The 18,237-nt window shown below is 53.8% G+C and overlaps 1 protein-coding gene across 3 annotated transcripts in view; it reads left to right on the top strand.

Annotated features, from left to right (window-relative positions):
* The window catches only part of LOC115834005 (transcription factor Dp-1-like), a 48,674-nt gene extending 30,928 nt beyond the window's left edge, over nucleotides 1-17,746 (top strand). For all 3 annotated transcript variants that reach the window (XM_030808794.1, XM_030808792.1, XM_030808791.1), the window contains exons 4-5: nucleotides 5,797-5,903; nucleotides 17,499-17,746. In XM_030808794.1, the coding sequence (XP_030664654.1) occupies nucleotides 5,797-5,903; nucleotides 17,499-17,624 (233 nt within the window). In that variant the 3' untranslated portion in view covers nucleotides 17,625-17,746. The remainder of the gene's footprint in view (nucleotides 1-5,796; nucleotides 5,904-17,498) is intronic.
* The last annotated feature ends 491 nt before the right edge of the window (nucleotides 17,747-18,237 follow it).

Below are 18,237 nucleotides of genomic sequence, written 5' to 3'. Positions count from 1 at the left end.
TGCAGAGGGGCTCACCTGCAGAGCCGCTCACCTGCAGAGCCGCTCACCTGCAGAGGGGCTCACCTGCAGAGCCGCTCACCTGCAGAGCCGCTCACCTGCAGAGGGGCTCACCTGCAGAGCCGCTCACCTGCAGAGCCGCTCACCTGCAGAGCCGCTCACCTGCAGAGGGGCTGTGCTTGGCCAGATAAGCAAACAAAACATCTCCAGCCTGGTGGGCAAAATAGTAACTCTTACGCATCTGGCTCTGACAGTGTAAAGATGTTAAAATTGTTTTTCAGAAAATACAAAACTTTATGGTTTCATAATTTATCTTAAGCCCTATAGATAGTAATAGAATAGGATTAGTAATTATAAAAATGTGAATACTATATTTAGACTCCTTTTTCTGTTAATGGATTATAGCAACTGAGACCATATATATTCTTAACTAGTTTTCTTCCCAAGAAAGGAATTCTCCATTTAAAATGCTGTATATAAAATGTTTTTAATTAGTTCATTTGAAAAACGCTATATAGTGCCTTTTACAGTTGAAAGTGTTAATTCTATTGAGCTGGCTCGTGGGCCATGTCTTTATGTGACTCAGCTTGCCCCTGAAATGTCAGTCCTCCTCCCTCCCCTGCATAGATTGTGTGTGGCAGTCTTATCAAGAAAACGTGTGGAACACTCCACTTATATTGCCAGATTAAAACTAAATGGCTGGGCGTGGTGGCTCACACCTGTAGTCCCAGCATTTTGAGAGGCCAAGGTGGGTGGATCGCTTGAACTCAGGAGTTCAAGACCAGTCTGGGCGATGTGGCGAAACCCTGTCTCTACAAAAAATACAAAAATCAGCTGGGTGTGGTGGTGCGAGCCTGTAGTACCAGCTACTTGGTAGGCTGAGGTGGGAGGATCCCTTGAACCAGGAGGTGGAGGTTGCAGTGAGCTGAGATTGTACAACTGCTCCAGCCTGGGTGACAGAGTGAGACCCTGTCTCAAAAACAACAACTACTACTACTACTAATTGAAATAACATTCTACCCTGAGGTGGACAAAAAAGTGGCGGGGAGCGGCAGCCTGGCTGCCACTGGTGCGTTTGGACTGGAATGACCACTTGGGGGCTGGGTGGACTCTGGGACAGCGGCCACTGGGACCAGGGCTTCCCTGGCGGCAGGTGTGCCGAGAAAAACACACAGCATGCGGTTCAGTAATAACAAGCAGCATTTTCATATGACATCTGTGTTCATATGACCACTTTATTATAATGGAATAGCATAACAGCATTTAAGGAAATCAGCCTGACGGCTCTATGTATGAGTAAGTCTGAAACACAGTGTTGGCAGAATTGCAGAATGCGAGCCACGTAATATTTGTCTGTGTTTCAGAGGCACACAAAAACAGTCATTTATAGCCTTAGGTTCAGCACCTCTGGAAAAGTGTGAAAAATGAAGTGAGTACGTCCCCGCAGGCCCTGGGAGTTGCACACAGGCCAGACTCAGGGGGAGGCTGAGGACCCTAGGGACCGTAATTTTATTTCTGCTCCTTATGTCTCTATGAAACTTGAGGCAAGTATGATGATAACAGTGAATTTTAAGTGTACTGGAATAAAATTGTCATGTTATTGTTTGTATTTGAAAGGTTTCTCGGTGACTAGAAACAAGAAGCCAGGCCGGGTGCATTGGCTCACACCTGTAATCCCAGCACTTTGGGAGGCCGAGGCGGGCGGATCACCAGAGGTCAGGCGTTCAAGACCAGCCTGGCCAACATGGTGAAACCCCTTCTCTACTAAAAATACAAAAATTAGCCGGGCGTGGTGGCAGGTGCCTGTAGTCCCAGCTACTCAGGAGGCTGAGGCAGGGGAATTGCTGGAACCCGGGAGGCAGAGCTTGCAGTGAGCCAAGATCGTGTCACTGCACTTCAGCCTGGGCAACACGCGAGACTCCATCTCAAAAGAAAAAAAAAAAAAAAAGCCCACCCACCCAGCTCTGGCCCCAGAAGCCACTGCCACTGCCCTTTCCAGCCTGTACTTCTGGGTGTGGGTCTGAGATGTATTCAGGGAGGGGCCGTGCTGCTCGCTGTGGTCAGGTGGGTGTGCGAGCTCAGCCCCTATCTCAAGGCCCTTCTGAAATGCTGCTGTGGGGCGGGGCAGGGGGTATTCACCCTCAGCCTCAGGATTTCTTTCTTCTTCCTGTTACTGATGCACGTACCTGCCCTCTGTCCTGTAGAGACTCAGCTAGTGACCCAGGGGTGCTGCTGGGTTGATGTGGTGTGCCACTCAGAGGTCCTCTGTTGGTTTGTGTCTAGGCTGGGAGGGACCCTCTGTGCTTGGCAAGGCCTTGGGCTCCGAAACCCTTTACCTGCAGCTGGTGTGGGGGCTCAGACTCCAGGTGGACAGCAGGAGTGAGTGGGGAAGCTCAGGGGCCCTGGACATCTGCCTGCATTCGCTCATCCTGCCCTGGGTACCAGAGGAGGGACCCTTTTCCCTCTGTGTGTTTGTCTCCCCCTTCCTAACTGTGAAAACCCTTAGCAACCCACCCTAGCCTCATGGTGCTGGCCTCTGGCCCAGAGGGAGAGACCTGGTTGGAAGGACAGATGGTGTAGGCAGGCCAGCTGGCCGGCCTGTGGGTGGAGCAGATGGAGGGCAGGCTAGATGCCCTGAGGGTCTCAGCTACACTGCTGTCCCACAGCGCCACCACCACCCGAATCCCTGAGTCCTACCCACACTCCCTGCTGGGGCAGGAAAGGGGAGCCCCAGACTGGGACGCGTGAGTGCATGGTACCTGTGGTGCTGGTGGGCGGGCGCTGTGGCCGGGCCGTACAGGACGGAAAGAGCCGCTTGGGCTGCTGATGGGGAGTGACGGTGCCACTGGCTTTTGTGAACTCAGAGGTCTGTTTCTTTCTTCACATTTATTGAAATTAGAGACTCGTTTGCAAATTTTAAAAGATGTTATCTTTGTAATGAATCAATTAAATATTCTTGAAAACTTACTGTTTACTCATCTGTACGTGAATCTGAAAAGTGTTTAATTGCGTACTTTAAATCATTCCCTGCATAGAATATTATTTTTGCTTTTAAAATGCCTTTTCCTGGTAAGTATTACACAGTGTATATGTGCATCAAATCATCACTTGTACATTTTGAATATGTACAATCGTTATTTTTCAATTGAATATTCTAAAAATACCTTTCACATATATAAAACAATAAAAAAGTAAATATTAGCTTTTCTTAGGATACACATCTTTATTTTTGGAAGAAAATTTCCCAAGGCAGATCATCTTATTTTAGTTTCAGAAAAGAATTTTAAGTATGTGTTGACATTGGTTGGTAAAAATACTAATATTTAACCCAGTTGAATCAAAAGGCAAATGTCTTTTTAATCATTTCCTGATGATCTGTCTTGGCCAACTTAGGTTATTAAGAGAAATTATTAAGTGTTCTTATGTAGCAGGACAATTCATTATTTAATATATTTTAAAGAAATGCATAAAAAGCAGTAGATGTTTTTAAAATGCACGGGTTGTAAAGGGCCCCAAAATGAAACTTCAGATCGCAAAGGCAATGTATTTGAAAGTCTCACTGATGATTCATGAGTCATTTTGGTGCTGACGGGTGGGAATGAAGGGAGATGACTGGGGAGGTTCAGGGTCCTGCAGCTTTGCGGATGGGCGGCCGTCCGGGGAGGCCCGAGGTCGGATGGGCGGCCGTCCGGGGAGGCCCGAGGTCGGTTGGGCGGCCGTCCGGGGAGGCCCGAGGTCGGTTGGGCGGCCGTCCGGGGAGGCCCGAGGTCGGATGGGCGGCTGTCCGGGGAGGCCCGAGGTCAGTTGGGTGGCTGTCCGGGAAGGCCCGAGGTGTGGCGAGATTGGGGAGTTCTTCTTTCCTGATGTTGTCGTGACCCGAAAGTCTGTCTTTTCTTCACCTGAGGGTATCGCGCATTTTCAAATGTGGGGCCATCCGCTCAGCTCCCCCAGCCGTGGGGCGGGGTGTGCGTGGCAAGCCACCCAGATGCCGAGGCAAGAGACCGAGGACACGAGCTATTCCAGTATAATAAAATATAAAACAAGAATAGTTATAGCAGATATAGATCTTAGATATGATTATATATGAATATCATTAATCATTAGTTTGTAGCAATTACTCTTTATTCCAGTATTATAATAATCCTCGCTCTATAATCATAACCTAGGAAGAACCAGGCCATACAGAGATAGGAGCTGAGGGGAGATAGTGAAGAGTGACCAGAAGACAAGAGTGTGAGCCTTCTGTTATGCCCAGACAGGGCCACCAGAGGGCTCCTTGGTCTAGTGGTAATGCCAGCGTCTGGGAAGACGCCCGCTGCCAGGCGGACCATGGTCTAGCGGTAGCATCAGTGTCAGGGAAAAACACCGGCTACTTAGCAGACTGGGAAAGGGAGTCTCCCTTTCCTCATGGGAGTTTAGAGAAGACCCTACTCCTCCACCTCTTGTGGAGGGCTTGACATCAGTCAGGCTCGCCTGCAGTTATCCGGAGGCCTAACCGTCTCCCTGTGATGCTGTGCTTCAGTGGTCACGCTCCTAGTCCACCTTCATGTTCCATCCTGTACACCTGGCTCTGCCTTCTAGATAGCAGTAGCAAATTAGTGAAAGTACTAAAAGTCTCTGATATGCAGAAATAATGGCGTAAGCTGTCTTTCTCTTTGTCTCCTCTCTCTCTGCCTCGGCTGTCAGGCAGGGAAGGGCCCCCGTCCAGTGGACACATGAGTGACCCACGTGGCCTTACCTATGATTGGAGATGGCTCACTCTCCTTATCCTGCCCCTTTGTCTTGTATCCAATAAATATCAGTGCAGCCTGGCATTCGGGGCCACTACCGGTCTCCGTGACTTGGTGGTAGTGGTCCCCCGGGCCCAGCTGCCTTTTCTTCTATCTCTTTGTCTTGTGTCTTTACTTCTACACTCTCTCGTCTCTGCACACGGGGAGAAACCCATCGACCCTGTGGGGCTGGTCCCTACAGCGGGGCACTGCGAGCCCCTTGCTGCCTCTGTGTGGCCGCCCACCCTTCCAGTGTTGCCCTGACGCCCCTCCCGGGTGTGCTGACCCCCCAGGCCTCCCACCTTGTTTCTCAGGGTGCTCGCTACCACCTGGTTTACGGTTTCTCTGTTTAGTTCTCTCTGCCCACTGATGCTAGTTTTTGAACTTTATCATTACTTCTTCTATTTACATGTAAATGTTCCAGGACTTTTATCCACTGCCCTGTCCCTAGGACCTTTTGCATTCCGCTGTTGGAAGAGAGAGGCTTCACGTCTCCTGCAGAGGGGCCTCCCACTTGCTTCACCAGTGTTCTGAGGGCACCTGCGTGTTCAGAGGCACAGCCTCCGTGGAAGGCACACTCCTTCCTAGGAACAAATGTGGTTCTCCTTCCTAAGGAAAAGTGGATTCTCAGATTTCCAAACTAGTTTTGCAGCCTTATAGAGAAATGTTGGGATAAAAATTCTAGTTTTAAAATTCTGTTCCCTAATTGTCATAGAATCACAGACTTTTCCAGGCCGTGGTCCCACCAGCACGTTCCATAGCAGACGTCACCGAGGGGCTGGAGTAGTGGATGAGCAGCCTGGATCACCTGGGTCGCGTCAGCGCGGCCCTGTGGCCCTCCCCTTACGGTGTTACATTGGGAGTTAAGCTTCATGGAGGCGTTCGCTCTTGAGCCATGGATTTGAGACAGTACAAGTGGGGAAAGCTAAGCATCGCTAATTGCAAGCACCGTCTTGCTGGAATGGTCCCTTGTAGCCTTAACTTAGAAAAGGAGTCTCGCCCTTGACCTGGTGTCCTTGTGTTGTTGCAGGCGTGGTATCCCTCGTGGCCGTTCACCCCTCCACCGTCAACCCGCTCGGGAAGCAGCTCTTGCCAAAAACCTTTGGACAGTCCAATGTCAACATTGCCCAGCAAGTGGTAAGGCTCCCGCAGGAGTGGATGGTCGGGATCTCGGTGTGGGGGCGGGATTGGGTGAGCCGTGTGTTTGGGGGTGTTCCCAGGCATGCCTGGATTTGGGCTCCGGTTGCAGCATGGGGCCTTCCCCTCATCAGGGAGCCCATGGCCAGTGCTAGATTTTCCACAGCCCTCTGCAGCTGCCCGCGTGTTGTTGTGGGAGAGGTGATGGCGCCCACAGCACTCCTGCGTGCCCCAGCCCATGCCATCCTTCCAGTAACTGGAGGGTGGTGGGTGGGGCCGTGGCCCCGACCAGAGGCAGCTCCCTCTTAGTGTCAGAGCTCAAAGCTCTTCATCTAACAAGGGCTTCTTACGTGATGTGGCCGAGCATTGGCCGTGGCCCTCCTGGTGACACCAGGCTGGGAAGCCAGGGAGGAGTAGGGCCCTGGCCGTGGCTGTGCGTTGGCCCCAGGGCAGTGACAGGGCAGATGCTGCTCCCTTGGCCACGCACAGGAGAGGGGTGCATGGGCACTGGGAAGTGGTGCATCCCCCCTCCCCAAGCTGCTGCTGGCCAACTGATGCTGCTTCTCACAATGCTGTTTCCTGTCTCGTGTCCACCCTCTGCGTCCTTGCCGGTGGCAGCCTATTGGAGACAGGGAGCCCACACAGAATCCTGACTTCACCAGAAATGGGGCCCCAGGCACTTGGTGGGCAGGTTCGGCTGTGACTGGAGCTGGTGGTGAGGGACACAGCCATCCCAAGGCTAGGCCGGGTTTCCAGTCCTTCCTCAGGGACTTGTTTATGGTGCCTGAGGGCTCCTTCCTGGTCCTGAGATGATGCTCTGGCCCCGCCTGGGCAGCTGCCCCAGCCCTGTTCCTGCCAGCCCTGGGCTTTGGTGATGCAGCACCTCTCGCACCCCGGCCTCCTGGCCCACTCCACCCCCTCCCCCTGCTCCGTCTGTGCTGTGACCCAGTCCTCTTACAAGGATTGAACACCTCCGGTTGGGATGGGAACCTGTCTGTTCACTGTCACCAGGTGTTTCTCAGGCATCCCCAGGTGTCCTCACGTGCCCTCAGGGTGTCTCTCACGTGCCCTCAGGTGTCTCTCACGTGTCCTCACGTGTCTCACACATGTCCTCAGGTGTCTCTCACGTGTCCTCACGTGTCTCACACGTGTCCTCAGGTGTCTCTCACGTGTCTCTCACGTGCCCTCAGGGTGTCTCTCACATGCCCTCAGGTGTCTCTCACGTGCCCTCAGGTGTCTCTCAGGTGTCTCTCACGTGTCCTCAGGTGTCTCTCACGTGCCCTCAGGTGTCTCTCAGGTGTCTCTCACGTGTCCTCAGGTGTCTCTCACGTGCCCTCACGTGTCTCACAGGTGTCCTCAGGTGTCTCTCAGGTGTCTCTCACGTGCCCTCAGGTGTCTCTCACGTGTCCTCAGGTGTCTCTCACGTGTCCTCAGGTGTATCTCACGTGCCTCAGGTGTCTCTCACGTGCCCTCAGGTGTCTCTCACGTGTCCTCAGGTGTCTCTCAGGTGTCTCTCACGTGCCCTCAGGTGTCTCACGTGCCCTCAGGTGTCTCACGTGTCCTCGTGTCTCTCACGTGTCCTCAGATGTCTCTCAGGGTGTCTCTCACGTGTCCTCAGGTGTCTCTCACGTGTCCTCACGTGTCTCTCACGTGTCCTCAGGTGTCTCTCACGTGTCCTCAGGTGTCTCTCAGGGTGTCTCTCACGTGTCAGGTGTCTCTCACGTGTCAGGTGTCTCTCACGTGTCCTCAGGTGTCTCTCACGTGTCAGGTGTCTCTCAGGGTGTCTCTCACGTGTCCTCAGGTGTCTCTCACATGTCAGGTGTCTCTCACGTGTCCTCAGGTGTCTCTCACGTGTCAGGTGTCTCTCAGGGTGTCTCTCACGTGTCCTCAGGTGTCTCTCACGTGTCAGGTGTCTCTCAGGGTGTCTCTCACGTGTCCTCAGGTGTCTCTCACATGTCAGGTGTCTCTCACGTGTCCTCAGGTGTCTCTCACGTGTCAGGTGTCTCTCAGGGTGTCTCTCACGTGTCCTCAGGTGTCTCTCACGTGTCAGGTGTCTCTCACGTGTCAGGTATCTCTCAGGGTGTCTGTCACGTGTCAGGTGTCTCTCAGGGTGTCTCTCACGTGTCAGGTGTCTCTCACGTGTCCTCAGGTGTCTCTCACGTGTCAGGTGTCTCTCAGGGTGTCTCTCACGTGTCCTCAGGTGTCTCTCAGGGTGTCTCTCACGTGTCCTCAGGTGTCTCTCAGGGTGTCTCTCACGTGTCCTCAGGTGTCTCTCACGTGTCAGGTGTCTCTCAGGGTGTCTCTCACGTGTCCTCAGGTGTCTCTCACGTGTCAGGTGTCTCTCACGTGTCCTCAGGTGTCTCTCACGTGTCAGGTGTCTCACGTGTCCTCAGGTGTCTCTCACGTGTCAGGTGTCTCTCAGGGTGTCTCTCACGTGTCCTCAGGTGTCTCTCAGGGTGTCTCTCACGTGTCCTCAGGTGTCTCTCAGGGTGTCTCTCACGTGTCCTCAGGTGTCTCTCAGGGTGTCTCTCACGTGTCCTCAGGTGTCTCTCAGGGTGTCTCTCACGTGTCCTCAGGTGTCTCTCAGGTGTCCTCAGGTGTCTCTCGGTGTCTCTCACGTGTCCTCAGGTGTCTCACGTGTCAGGTGACTCTCACGTGTCCTCAGGTGTCTCTCACGTGTCAGGTGTCTCACGTGTCAGGTGTCTCTCAGGTGTGTCTCACGTGTCAGATGTCTGTCACGTGTCAGGTGTCTCTCACGTGTCAGGTGTCTCTCAGGTGTCTCCAGGTGTCTCTCACGTGTCAGGTGTCTCTCAGGTGTCCCCAGGTGTCTCATGGATCCCCAGGCATCCTCAGGTGTCCCTGGCCCCGTGGAGAGCTCTCTGTGCTGAGCTGTTTTCTGTTGTCCAGGACATCTCACTTTGGTCTAATCATGTTTTCTTCAGAGAACAGTGACCACATACCAGGGAAATTTTGGTCATTTTTGCACTTTAGTCTTTATTTTATATGCATTCCTGCTATTTCCATTTATTTAAATACACTTGAAATTCTCTGGATTCTTTAACAGATGTCAGGATATGAGTTTTAAGAGAGAGTGGCTTGTGGGTCACAGCCTTGAGGGATCTGAGCAGGATTGCCTTCCCTGCGCTCCGTTCCCCGCCTCCCGCTTCCCTGCGTCCCCCGCCCCCCCACCGTGTGTGCTCCCACACAGCTGTCCTGAGTGAGCAGTTCCAGATCCCAGGCAGCTTTTGTGGCCCCCTTTCCTGCTAGTGGAAGGTGAGAAAAACCTCACTCTGCAGAAGTTTTGTGGCCATTGGAAGTAGTGGTTTGTGGAAGCCCTACCACGTTATACAGTGGATCACGGCTTTTCAGTAAATGCCATTTTGATAAAAGCTAAAAATTCAGTTTTTGTTTTGCTTTATAATTAGATTATAGGTTTGATTATAAGTTGATTGGGAATTATAAGTTTGATTTTGTAGGTGCTGTATATCATAGCAGAGTGTATCTGGGTGAATAATTGTAGCACCACTTCCGTCTTTACTGCCGGTATGAATAAACTGGAGGAAAATGAATGAGAAGATTATCTTACTGATGTGCTTTAAACTTCATCACTGAAAGTCAAGTTCCTGATTTAAATTCAGCTGTACGGGTGGAGCTTGTCATTGCTGTTTTGTGCTTTGCAAAATCCCAGTGATAGGAATTAAAGCTGACAAATGGCAAATGTCTCTTAAACCTTTTTATATACCAGAGGTTTACAAAAACCTGGGCTGGCTCATTCTGACACGAGGGGTGGGGCTTAGTCCGGGCGTGTGAGTGAAAGCAGTTGGGGGGTCATTAGGTCTCTGACCTTCACCAGTCAGCAGGTGCAGGGCTTGTCAAGGTCAGGGTCTTTTGCGGAGCAAATGCTTGTGAAGCCTGCGGTGCTGCAAAGCTTAGCACATGCACAGGAAAGTGTGCAGGACAGATGTGCTCAGCTGGCAGGAGCAGCGGCCTGTGTGAGCCCCTGGGGAGAAGCAACCCCCACCCAGGCCTGTGTCCCAGAAGTCGGCATCTGTGGTTGCAGCAGCCTTTCCTTTGCAGCCGCGCCACTGGCCCTGTCTCTCTGGACACTGCAGTTAACCTTAGTCCATCTATAGGATTCTGTGTCTGAGTGGGGTCACACTACACGCAGACATCGTAATCTCAGTTTTTAGAGTGTGTGAAATTAAGGTGCAAAAAGTGTGCTCTTAGGGCAGAAGAGATGCCTTAAATCAGGAATCCCCAACCCCTGGGCCTGTTAGGAAGCCGGCCGCACAGGTTCTCAGGAGCGCAAACCCCACTGTAAACAGCACCTGCAGGATCTAGGCGGCACGCCATATGAGAATCAAATGCCTGATGATCTGAAGTGGGACAGTTTCTTCCCGAAACCACCCCCAGCCCCGGTCTGTGGAAAAACTGTCTTCCACAAAACTGGTCCCTGATACCAAAAAGGTGGGAGATCGCTGCTTTAAAACACCAACGCTCACTGTGGAGCCAGTGAGGAGGGGGGCTCCTAGGGGAGGAGGGCTGGTCTCGGGCACGGTGGATCTCCGGCAGGTCCTCTACTGTGGGATGCTTCCACCTGGAGGTCCATTTTCCAATGACCGCTGGTGTGGAAGCTGCAAAACTTTAGAGTCAAAAGACTGTCTGAAGCCGTGTAAAGACTGTGTCTGGAGCCGTGTAAAGACTGGAGCCGTGTAAAGACTGGAGCTGTGTAAAGACTGTGTCTGGAGCCGTGTAAAGACTGGAGCCGTGTAAAGACTATCTGGAGCCATGTAAAGACCGTGCCTGGAGCTGTGTAAAGACTGTGCCTGGAGCCGTGTAAAGACTGGAGCCGTGTAAGTAAAGACTGGAGCCGTGTAAAGACTGGAGCCGTGTAAAGACTGGAGCCGTGTAAAGACTGTCTGGAGCCGTGTAAAGACTGGAGCCATGTAAAGACTGGAGCCGTGTAAAGACTGTCTGGAGCCGTGTAAAGACTGGAGCCGTGTAAAGACTGGAGCCGTGTAAAGACTGTCTGGAGCCGTGTAAAGACTGTCTGGAGCCGTGTAAAGACCGTGCCTGGAGCCGTGTAAAGACCGTGCCTGGAGCCGTGTAAAGACCGTGTCTGGAGCCGTGTAAAGACCGTGTCTGGAGCCGTGTAAAGACTGTGTCTGGAGCCGTGTAAAGACTGTCTGGAGCCGTGTAAAGACTGTCTGGAGCCGTGTAAAGACCGTGTCTGGAGCCGTGTAAAGACTGTCTGGAGCCGTGTAAAGACTGTGTCTGCAGCCGTGTAAAGACCGTGCCAGGAGCTGTGTAAAGACCGTGTCTGGAGCCGTGTGCAGACTGTGCCTGGAGCCGTGTAAAGACTGTCTGGAGCCATGTAAAGACCATGTCTGGAGCCATGTAAAGACTGTCTGGAGCCGTGTAAAGACCGTGTCTGGAGCCGTGTAAAGACTGTCTGGAGCCGTGTAAAGACCGTGTCTGGAGCCGTGTAAAGACTGTCTGGAGCCGTGTAAAGACCGTGTCTGGAGCCGTGTAAAGACCATGCCAGGAGCCGTGTAAAGACCGTGTCTGGAGCCCTGTAAAGACCGCGTCTGGAGCCGTGTAAAGACCATGCCAGGAGCCGTGTAAAGACCGTGTCTGGAGCCGTGCAAAGACTGCCTGGAGCCGTGCAAAGACCGTGTCTGGAGCCGTGTAAAGACTGTCTGGAGCCGTGTAAAGACCGTGTCTGGAGCCGTGTAAAGACCGTGCCAGGAGCCGTGTAAAGACTGTGCCAGGAGTTGTGTAAAGACTGTCTGGAGCCGTGTAAAGACCGTGTCTGGAGCCGTGTAAAGACTGTCTGGAGCTGTGTAAAGACCGTGTCTGGAGCCGTGTAAAGACCGTACCTGGAGCCATGTAAAGACCGTGTCTGGAGCCGTGTAAAGACTGTCTGGAGCCATGTAAAGACTGTCTGGAGCCGTGTAAAGACTGTGTCTGGAGCCGTGTAAAGACTGTCTGGAGCCGTGTAAAGACTGGAGCCGTGTAAAGACTGTCTGGAGCCGTGTAAAGACCGTGCCTGGAGCCGTGTAAAGACCGTGCCTGGAGCCGTGTAAAGACCGTGTCTGGAGCCGTGTAAAGACTGTCTGGAGCCGTGTAAAGACTGTCTGGAGCCGTGTAAAGACTGTCTGGAGCCGTGTAAAGACCGTGTCTGGAGCCGTGTAAAGACTGTCTGGAGCCGTGTAAAGACTGTGTCTGGAGCCGTGTAAAGACTGTCTGGAGCCGTGTAAAGACCGTGTCTGGAGCCGTGTAAAGACCGTGTCTGCAGCCGTGTAAAGACTGTCTGCAGCCGTGTAAAGACTGTCTGGAGCCGTGTAAAGACCGTGCCTGGAGCCGTGTAAAGACCGTGCCTGGAGCCGTGTAAAGACCGTATCTGGAGCCGTGTAAAGACCGTGTCTGGAGCCGTGTAAAGACCGTGTCTGGAGCCGTGTAAAGACTGTCTGGAGCCGTGTAAAGACTGTCTGGAGCCGTGTAAAGACTGTCTGGAGCCGTGTAAAGACTGTGTCTGGAGCCGTGTAAAGACTGTCTGGAGCCGTGTAAAGACCGTGTCTGGAGCCGTGTAAAGACCGTGTCTGGAGCCGTGTAAAGACTGTCTGGAGCCGTGTAAAGACTGTCTGGAGCCGTGTAAAGACCGTGCCTGGAGCCGTGTAAAGACTGTGCCTGGAGCCGTGTAAAGACCGTGTCTGGAGCCGTATAAAGACCGTGTCTGCAGCCGTGTAAAGACCGTGTCTGCAGCCGTGTAAAGACCGTGCCTGGAGCCGTGTAAAGACCGTGCCTGGAGCCGTGTAAAGACCGTGTCTGGAGCCGTGTAAAGACCGTGTCTGGAGCCGTGTAAAGACCGTGTCTGGAGCCGTGTAAAGACCGTGTCTGGAGCCGTGTAAAGACCGTGTCTGGAGCCGTGTAAAGACCGTGTCTGGAGCCGTGTAAAGACCGTGCCAGGAGCCGTGTAAAGACCGTGTCTGGAGCTGTGTGCAGACCGTGCCTGGAGCCGTGTAAAGACTGTCTGGAGCCGTGTAAAGACTGTGTCTGCAGCCGTGTAAAGACCGTGCCAGGAGCTGTGTAAAGACTGTGTCTGGAGCCGTGTGCAGACTGTGCCTGGAGCCGTGTAAAGACTGTCTGGAGCCGTGTAAAGACCATGTCTGGAGCCGTGTAAAGACTGTCTGGAGCCGTGTAAAGACCGTGTCTGGAGCCCTGTAAAGACCGTGTCTGGAGCCGTGTAAAGACCGTGCCAGGAGCCGTGTAAAGACCGTGTCTGGAGCCGTGTAAAGACTGTCTGGAGCCGTGTAAAGACCGTGTCTGGAGCCGTGTAAAGACCGTCTGGAGCCGTGTAAAGACCGTGTCTGGAGCCATGTAAAGACCGTGTCTGGAGCCGTGTAAAGACCGTGCCAGGAGCCGTGTAAAGACCGTGCCAGGAGCCGTGTAAAGACTGTCTGGAGCCGTGTAAAGACCGTGTCTGGAGCCGTGTAAAGACCGTGTCTGGAGCCGTGTAAAGACCGTGTCTGGAGCCGTGTAAAGACCGTGCCTGGAGCCGTGTAAAGACCGTGTCTGGAGCCGTGTAAAGACCGTGTCTGGAGCCGTGTAAAGACCGTGTCTGGAGCCGTGTAAAGACTGTCTGGAGCCGTGTAAAGACCGTGTCTGGAGCCGTGTAAAGACCGTGTCTGGAGCCGTGTAAAGACCGTGTCTGGAGCCGTGCAAAGACCGTGTCTGGAGCCGTGTAAAGACTGTCTGGAGCCGTGCAAAGACCGTGTCTGGAGCGTGAAAGACGCTGGGGTGTAAAGACCGTGTCTGGAGCCGTGTAAAGACTGTCTGGAGCCGTGTAAAGACCGTGTCTGGAGCCGTGTAAAGACCGTGTCTGGAGCCGTGTAAAGACCGTGTCTGGAGCCGTGCAAAGACCGTGTCTGGAGCCGTGCAAAGACCGTGTCTGGAGCTGTGTAAAGACCGTGTCTGGAGCCGTGTAAAGACTGTCTGGAGCCGTGTAAAGACCGTGTCTGGAGCCGTGTAAAGACCGTGTCTGGAGCCGTGTAAAGACTGTGCCAGGAGCCGTGTAAAGACTGTCTGGAGCCGTGTAAAGACCGTGTCTGGAGCCGTGTAAAGACTGTCTGGAGCCGTGTAAAGACCGTGTCTGGAGCCGTGTAAAGACCGTGTCTGGAGCCGTGTAAAGACCGTGTCTGGAGCCGTGTAAAGACTGTCTGGAGCCGTGTAAAGACCGTGTCTGGAGCCGTGTAAAGACCGTGCCAGGAGCCGTGTAAAGACCGTGTCTGGAGCCGTGTAAAGACCGTGTCTGGAGCCGTGTAAAGACCGTGTCTGGAGCCGTGTACAGACTGTGCCCGGAGCCGTGTCATTTACTTTCTCTGAAGCGCAGCTTGGATTCCAGCCATGAGCACAGTAGGAAGAGAGACCCCTCGTGACCTGTGGGGCCTGGGTCACCTCCCCTGCTCCCCCACGAGAGGCGGGTGCGGGAGTCTTGAGGGCGGAGCCCATCCTCCAGGGAAGCCACCATTAAATCCAAGGGGTGGGTGTCCCTGGCGCCTTGCAGCCCCTGCCTGCCTCCTGCTCCCAGAGGGCTCCTGGATCTCCTGGAAAGCCCCGGTTGGAGTGGGACCCACAGCCTCCCAGCTTTGGGCAGTACCCCTCATTGTGCTGTGACCACTTCTCCCTTCCAGGGTCTCTGCCCACCGCTCCAGCAAGTGTGGCCACTGCTTCCTAAACCTTTCCTTTCCTAGGGGCCCAGCTCTGAACTGTCCTTCCCGGCACTGCCCCATCCACCCTCTGGCACCTCCTTGGTTCCTGTTTTCCCTGCCCACACACGCCCCAGGGCTTCAGCGTGTTGCTGTGGCTCCTCTGGCTGTTGAGTGTGGCTCCTGGTGTAGGGAAGTGAGGCTGGGAGCCTGCTCCATGTCTGTTGAATGGGAGGTCGGAAGGCGTCCTGTGGCACAGGCAGCCGGCCCGAGTTCACCCGGCTTTCTGTGCACCAGGAAGGAAACGCACACACCTGTGCCAGGTCCGGGAGCAAAGCCTCTGTCTCATTCCTGGGAGGGCTGACTCCAGGCCGCCCCGTGATGCTGACTCAACTCACAGGGCTGGTGAGCGGCAGGTGATGGGTGAGGAGCAGGGACAGTGCTGCGGAGACACAGTGAGGGGAGCTGCCACTCAGGGCATGCAGAGGAAGGTGCAGGCACCCTCGCCCAGCACTGCATGGGCCTGATGCCGCGGGGCCTTCCGCAGGGAGCAGTTAAAGCAGGAGAGTAAGGAGAGCTTCCTGTAAGACCTGGCCTCCGTAATGACGCATTCGCAGTGCACTGGTGGCACGGTCTCAGGGTGCCCCTGGGTGCTGAGTCCTGTCTTCCAGGAAAGGTTATTGGTGAGCACCATTGAGCACCTGGTGTGTACCTGCCTCTGGCTTTCTCTTCCTGACTTACAGTGGGTTTGACCTGCGAGTTTTTGACTTTAAGATGGTCCAAAAGCAACACGCATCCAGTGGAAACTGCTTCCACTGCCCATACGACCGCCCTGTTTTTCATTTTGAGTGCGGTATTCAGTGGGTCTCCTGGGATACCCACACTTGACTAGAGTGGGCTTTGTGTGAGATGCTTCTGCCCGACTGGGCTAATGTGCATGATCTGAGCACAGGTAAGGTAGGCTGGCTAAGCTGTGATGCGTGGTAGGAGAGGTGGATGACGTGCATTTCGACTTAGGGTATTTTCAGCTCACGTGGGTTTATCAGGATGTTCCTCGTTGTAAGTCAGAGCCACTCTTCGTGAGTCGGTTTGCTCCTGACTGGAGGACAGCGGCACGGTGACGGCATTTGTCTTGGGGCCAAGATCCAGTGCCTTGCGTGGTCCTGGGATTCCCGGGGAAGGGAGTAGACCCACGAGGTGGGTTAGAATCATGTGTGGGATTCTCCAGCCCCCTATACCTGTGCGTGTGGTATGCGCGGAGCCAGCCGGCACTGCCTGGCATGGAGCTGGCAGGTTCTCAGTCTCACATCGACTCCCGGAGAACAGCATCCGCTGAACTCAACGCAGGAAGCCATACGGGGCCAGTGTGCTCGCAGGCAACCCAGGTCACAGGGTCCTTTTGTCAGCTGTTTCGATCTCCCACGTGGCCCAGTGCCCCAGCAGCACACACACACACGTACTGAACAAAACAAGTTTCACAAGACATTTATCCACGCCCAGGAGATTTATCTTTTGTATGGTTTCATTTTGCAGAAAATTCACTTGTTTGATTTCATGGCCTGCTAACGGGGTGATCCACAGAAGGCTGCACTCTGATGAGTCTCTGATCATCGGAGACATGAATGCCAATGAAAAGATCAGTCCTTGAAATGTTTTTCTTCTCAGGAGCTGACAGGTGATCTGGCCTAGGGATAATTGGGAAGTGTCCCCGTCAGCTGCTGCCAGGGCCACGGCAGGTGATGCATTTATCCCTGTAAGAAGGGGAGCTGGGGGGGCCCAGCTTAGAGTAGCTCAGGGCGTCGGCCACATGAAGCCCCCCCACCAGCATGCAGGTGTCCAGCTCCAATCCCTTTAACGGAAACTGCATGTCCACACAAGCAGTTTAATCGCTGAGGCACTTTGATTTGTGGTGAATTGAGTGACTTAACATTTACTGAGAAATAGTGTTTCCAGTTTAGATAGAGTCGTGCCACAAGATCTTTGAAAAGTTAGAGTTGTATTTGCCTCTATGAGGGTGCCCAGGTATTACACACTCGAACATTCATTGATGGAACTAAAGTGATAAGACCTTGTCAAAAGTCAAACCAGCATGTCCCTGAAGGAAGAGACAGTTGTTGACACCTCGGGTGTGCTGCGGGGTGGGGCGGGTGGGTCAGCGTCCACACTGGCGTTGCCTCTGGTGGTTCCCCCCAGAGGGGCCCAGGTGTGTGAACCCCGGGGGCGTGTGGAGCCCTACCTTCCGCCCCCAGTGCTGGTCGCCCTCCCTCCTTGCCTGACACCATTGCGGGTGCGGGGTCCCCCCGGACAGGGCACAGGGTTACCAGGTGATGGCTGTCACCCTGCTGGGCTGGGGGAGCAGCTGCTGTCACCCTGCCTGAGCTTTTGTCTTTTGAGAGCTGTTTTTGGTTTGTTTCAGCCTCTTTTTAGTACCACGGAAGGATACAATTTCATCCTCATCCATATCACTAAAAGGAAGTAAAAGGGTGAAGGGAAAAATATAAGCCTGCTCAAGTGCCCTGTGTGGAATTCCGTGCCGCCCCCTTCGTTAAACTTGACCGTTAGCGCCTTGTGTGTGGTTTGGAAGTCACGCTCTGCCCTGTCCTGTTCTTGCTTGCTTGGGTCATCCAAAGTTTCTTGTTGCTTTTGTGTAATTGGAGAAGATGCCTGTGACTGACAAGAGGAAGATGAGCCACATTCAGAACAGGTGTGGTGATGCCGTCACCGTGACAAAAGCGTCCACCGCCGGACGTTTTTCCTGCTCCGTCGTGGCTGCTCACTGTGGTTAACAAAATTCAGCAGTGGCTGCAGATAGCGAACAGATGGTGGGCGTGGCACCCTCGCCATGTGGGAGGGGACTGACTGTCTGAATTGTCTTTTTTGACTGTAGGTAATTGGTACGCCTCAGAGACCGGCAGCATCAAACACCCTGGTGGTAGGAAGCCCACACACCCCCAGCACTCACTTTGCCTCTCAGAACCAGCCTTCCGACTCCTCACCTTGGTCTGCCGGGTGAGCACTTCCCTCTGGACCCTTAGAGTTGTAGGATTGCTTGCGGTTCGCACCTCCACGTACTCCTGGGCCACGTGTGTCACACAGTCGTGCGATGGGGCTCCCACGCGCGTTGATGTCAGCCTCGGAATCACACTCACCCATCATCGTGGCCTGCACAGGTGTGCAGCCGAGGCGCACTGCCCACCCCACTTTGTGTCTGGTGTAGTGGGTGCTCTTTGAAGGGCTGGCAGCTCTTGGCCAAGACGGGGAGAAGCTGGCCTTGTACTTGCCACAGGACCTTGGAGACTTTTCCTCGTCTGTGCTGGGAGCACGTGGGATGGATTTCACCCACTGCCCCTGAATTCAGCCTCTACTGCCCCTGGGGTTACGGCCCCCGCGGGCAGTCCCACCAGAGCTGCTCCTTCCACTAAAGCAAGATCCGATGAACTGTGTCTTTCCTTAAAAACACACACGCAAAGCTACAAAAGCCTGCCTGTGTTGGTGCCCAAAGCTTCACCAGCTAGGAACCTCAGGTGGCCTTTCCCGCCATGCGGGGACTGACCAGAGTGTACAGAGTTGGGCTTTCCCTCGACCTGAAGCACACTTAGCGGTTTGCACCTGTTGTCAAGCGGCTA

Source organism: Nomascus leucogenys, unplaced genomic scaffold (genome assembly GCF_006542625.1).
Source record: "Nomascus leucogenys isolate Asia unplaced genomic scaffold, Asia_NLE_v1 000943F_67314_qpd_obj, whole genome shotgun sequence".
Classification (NCBI taxonomy): Eukaryota; Metazoa; Chordata; class Mammalia; order Primates; family Hylobatidae; genus Nomascus; species Nomascus leucogenys.
Note: the sequence above shows the minus strand (reverse complement) of the source record. Positions and strands in the feature narration are given on the sequence as shown.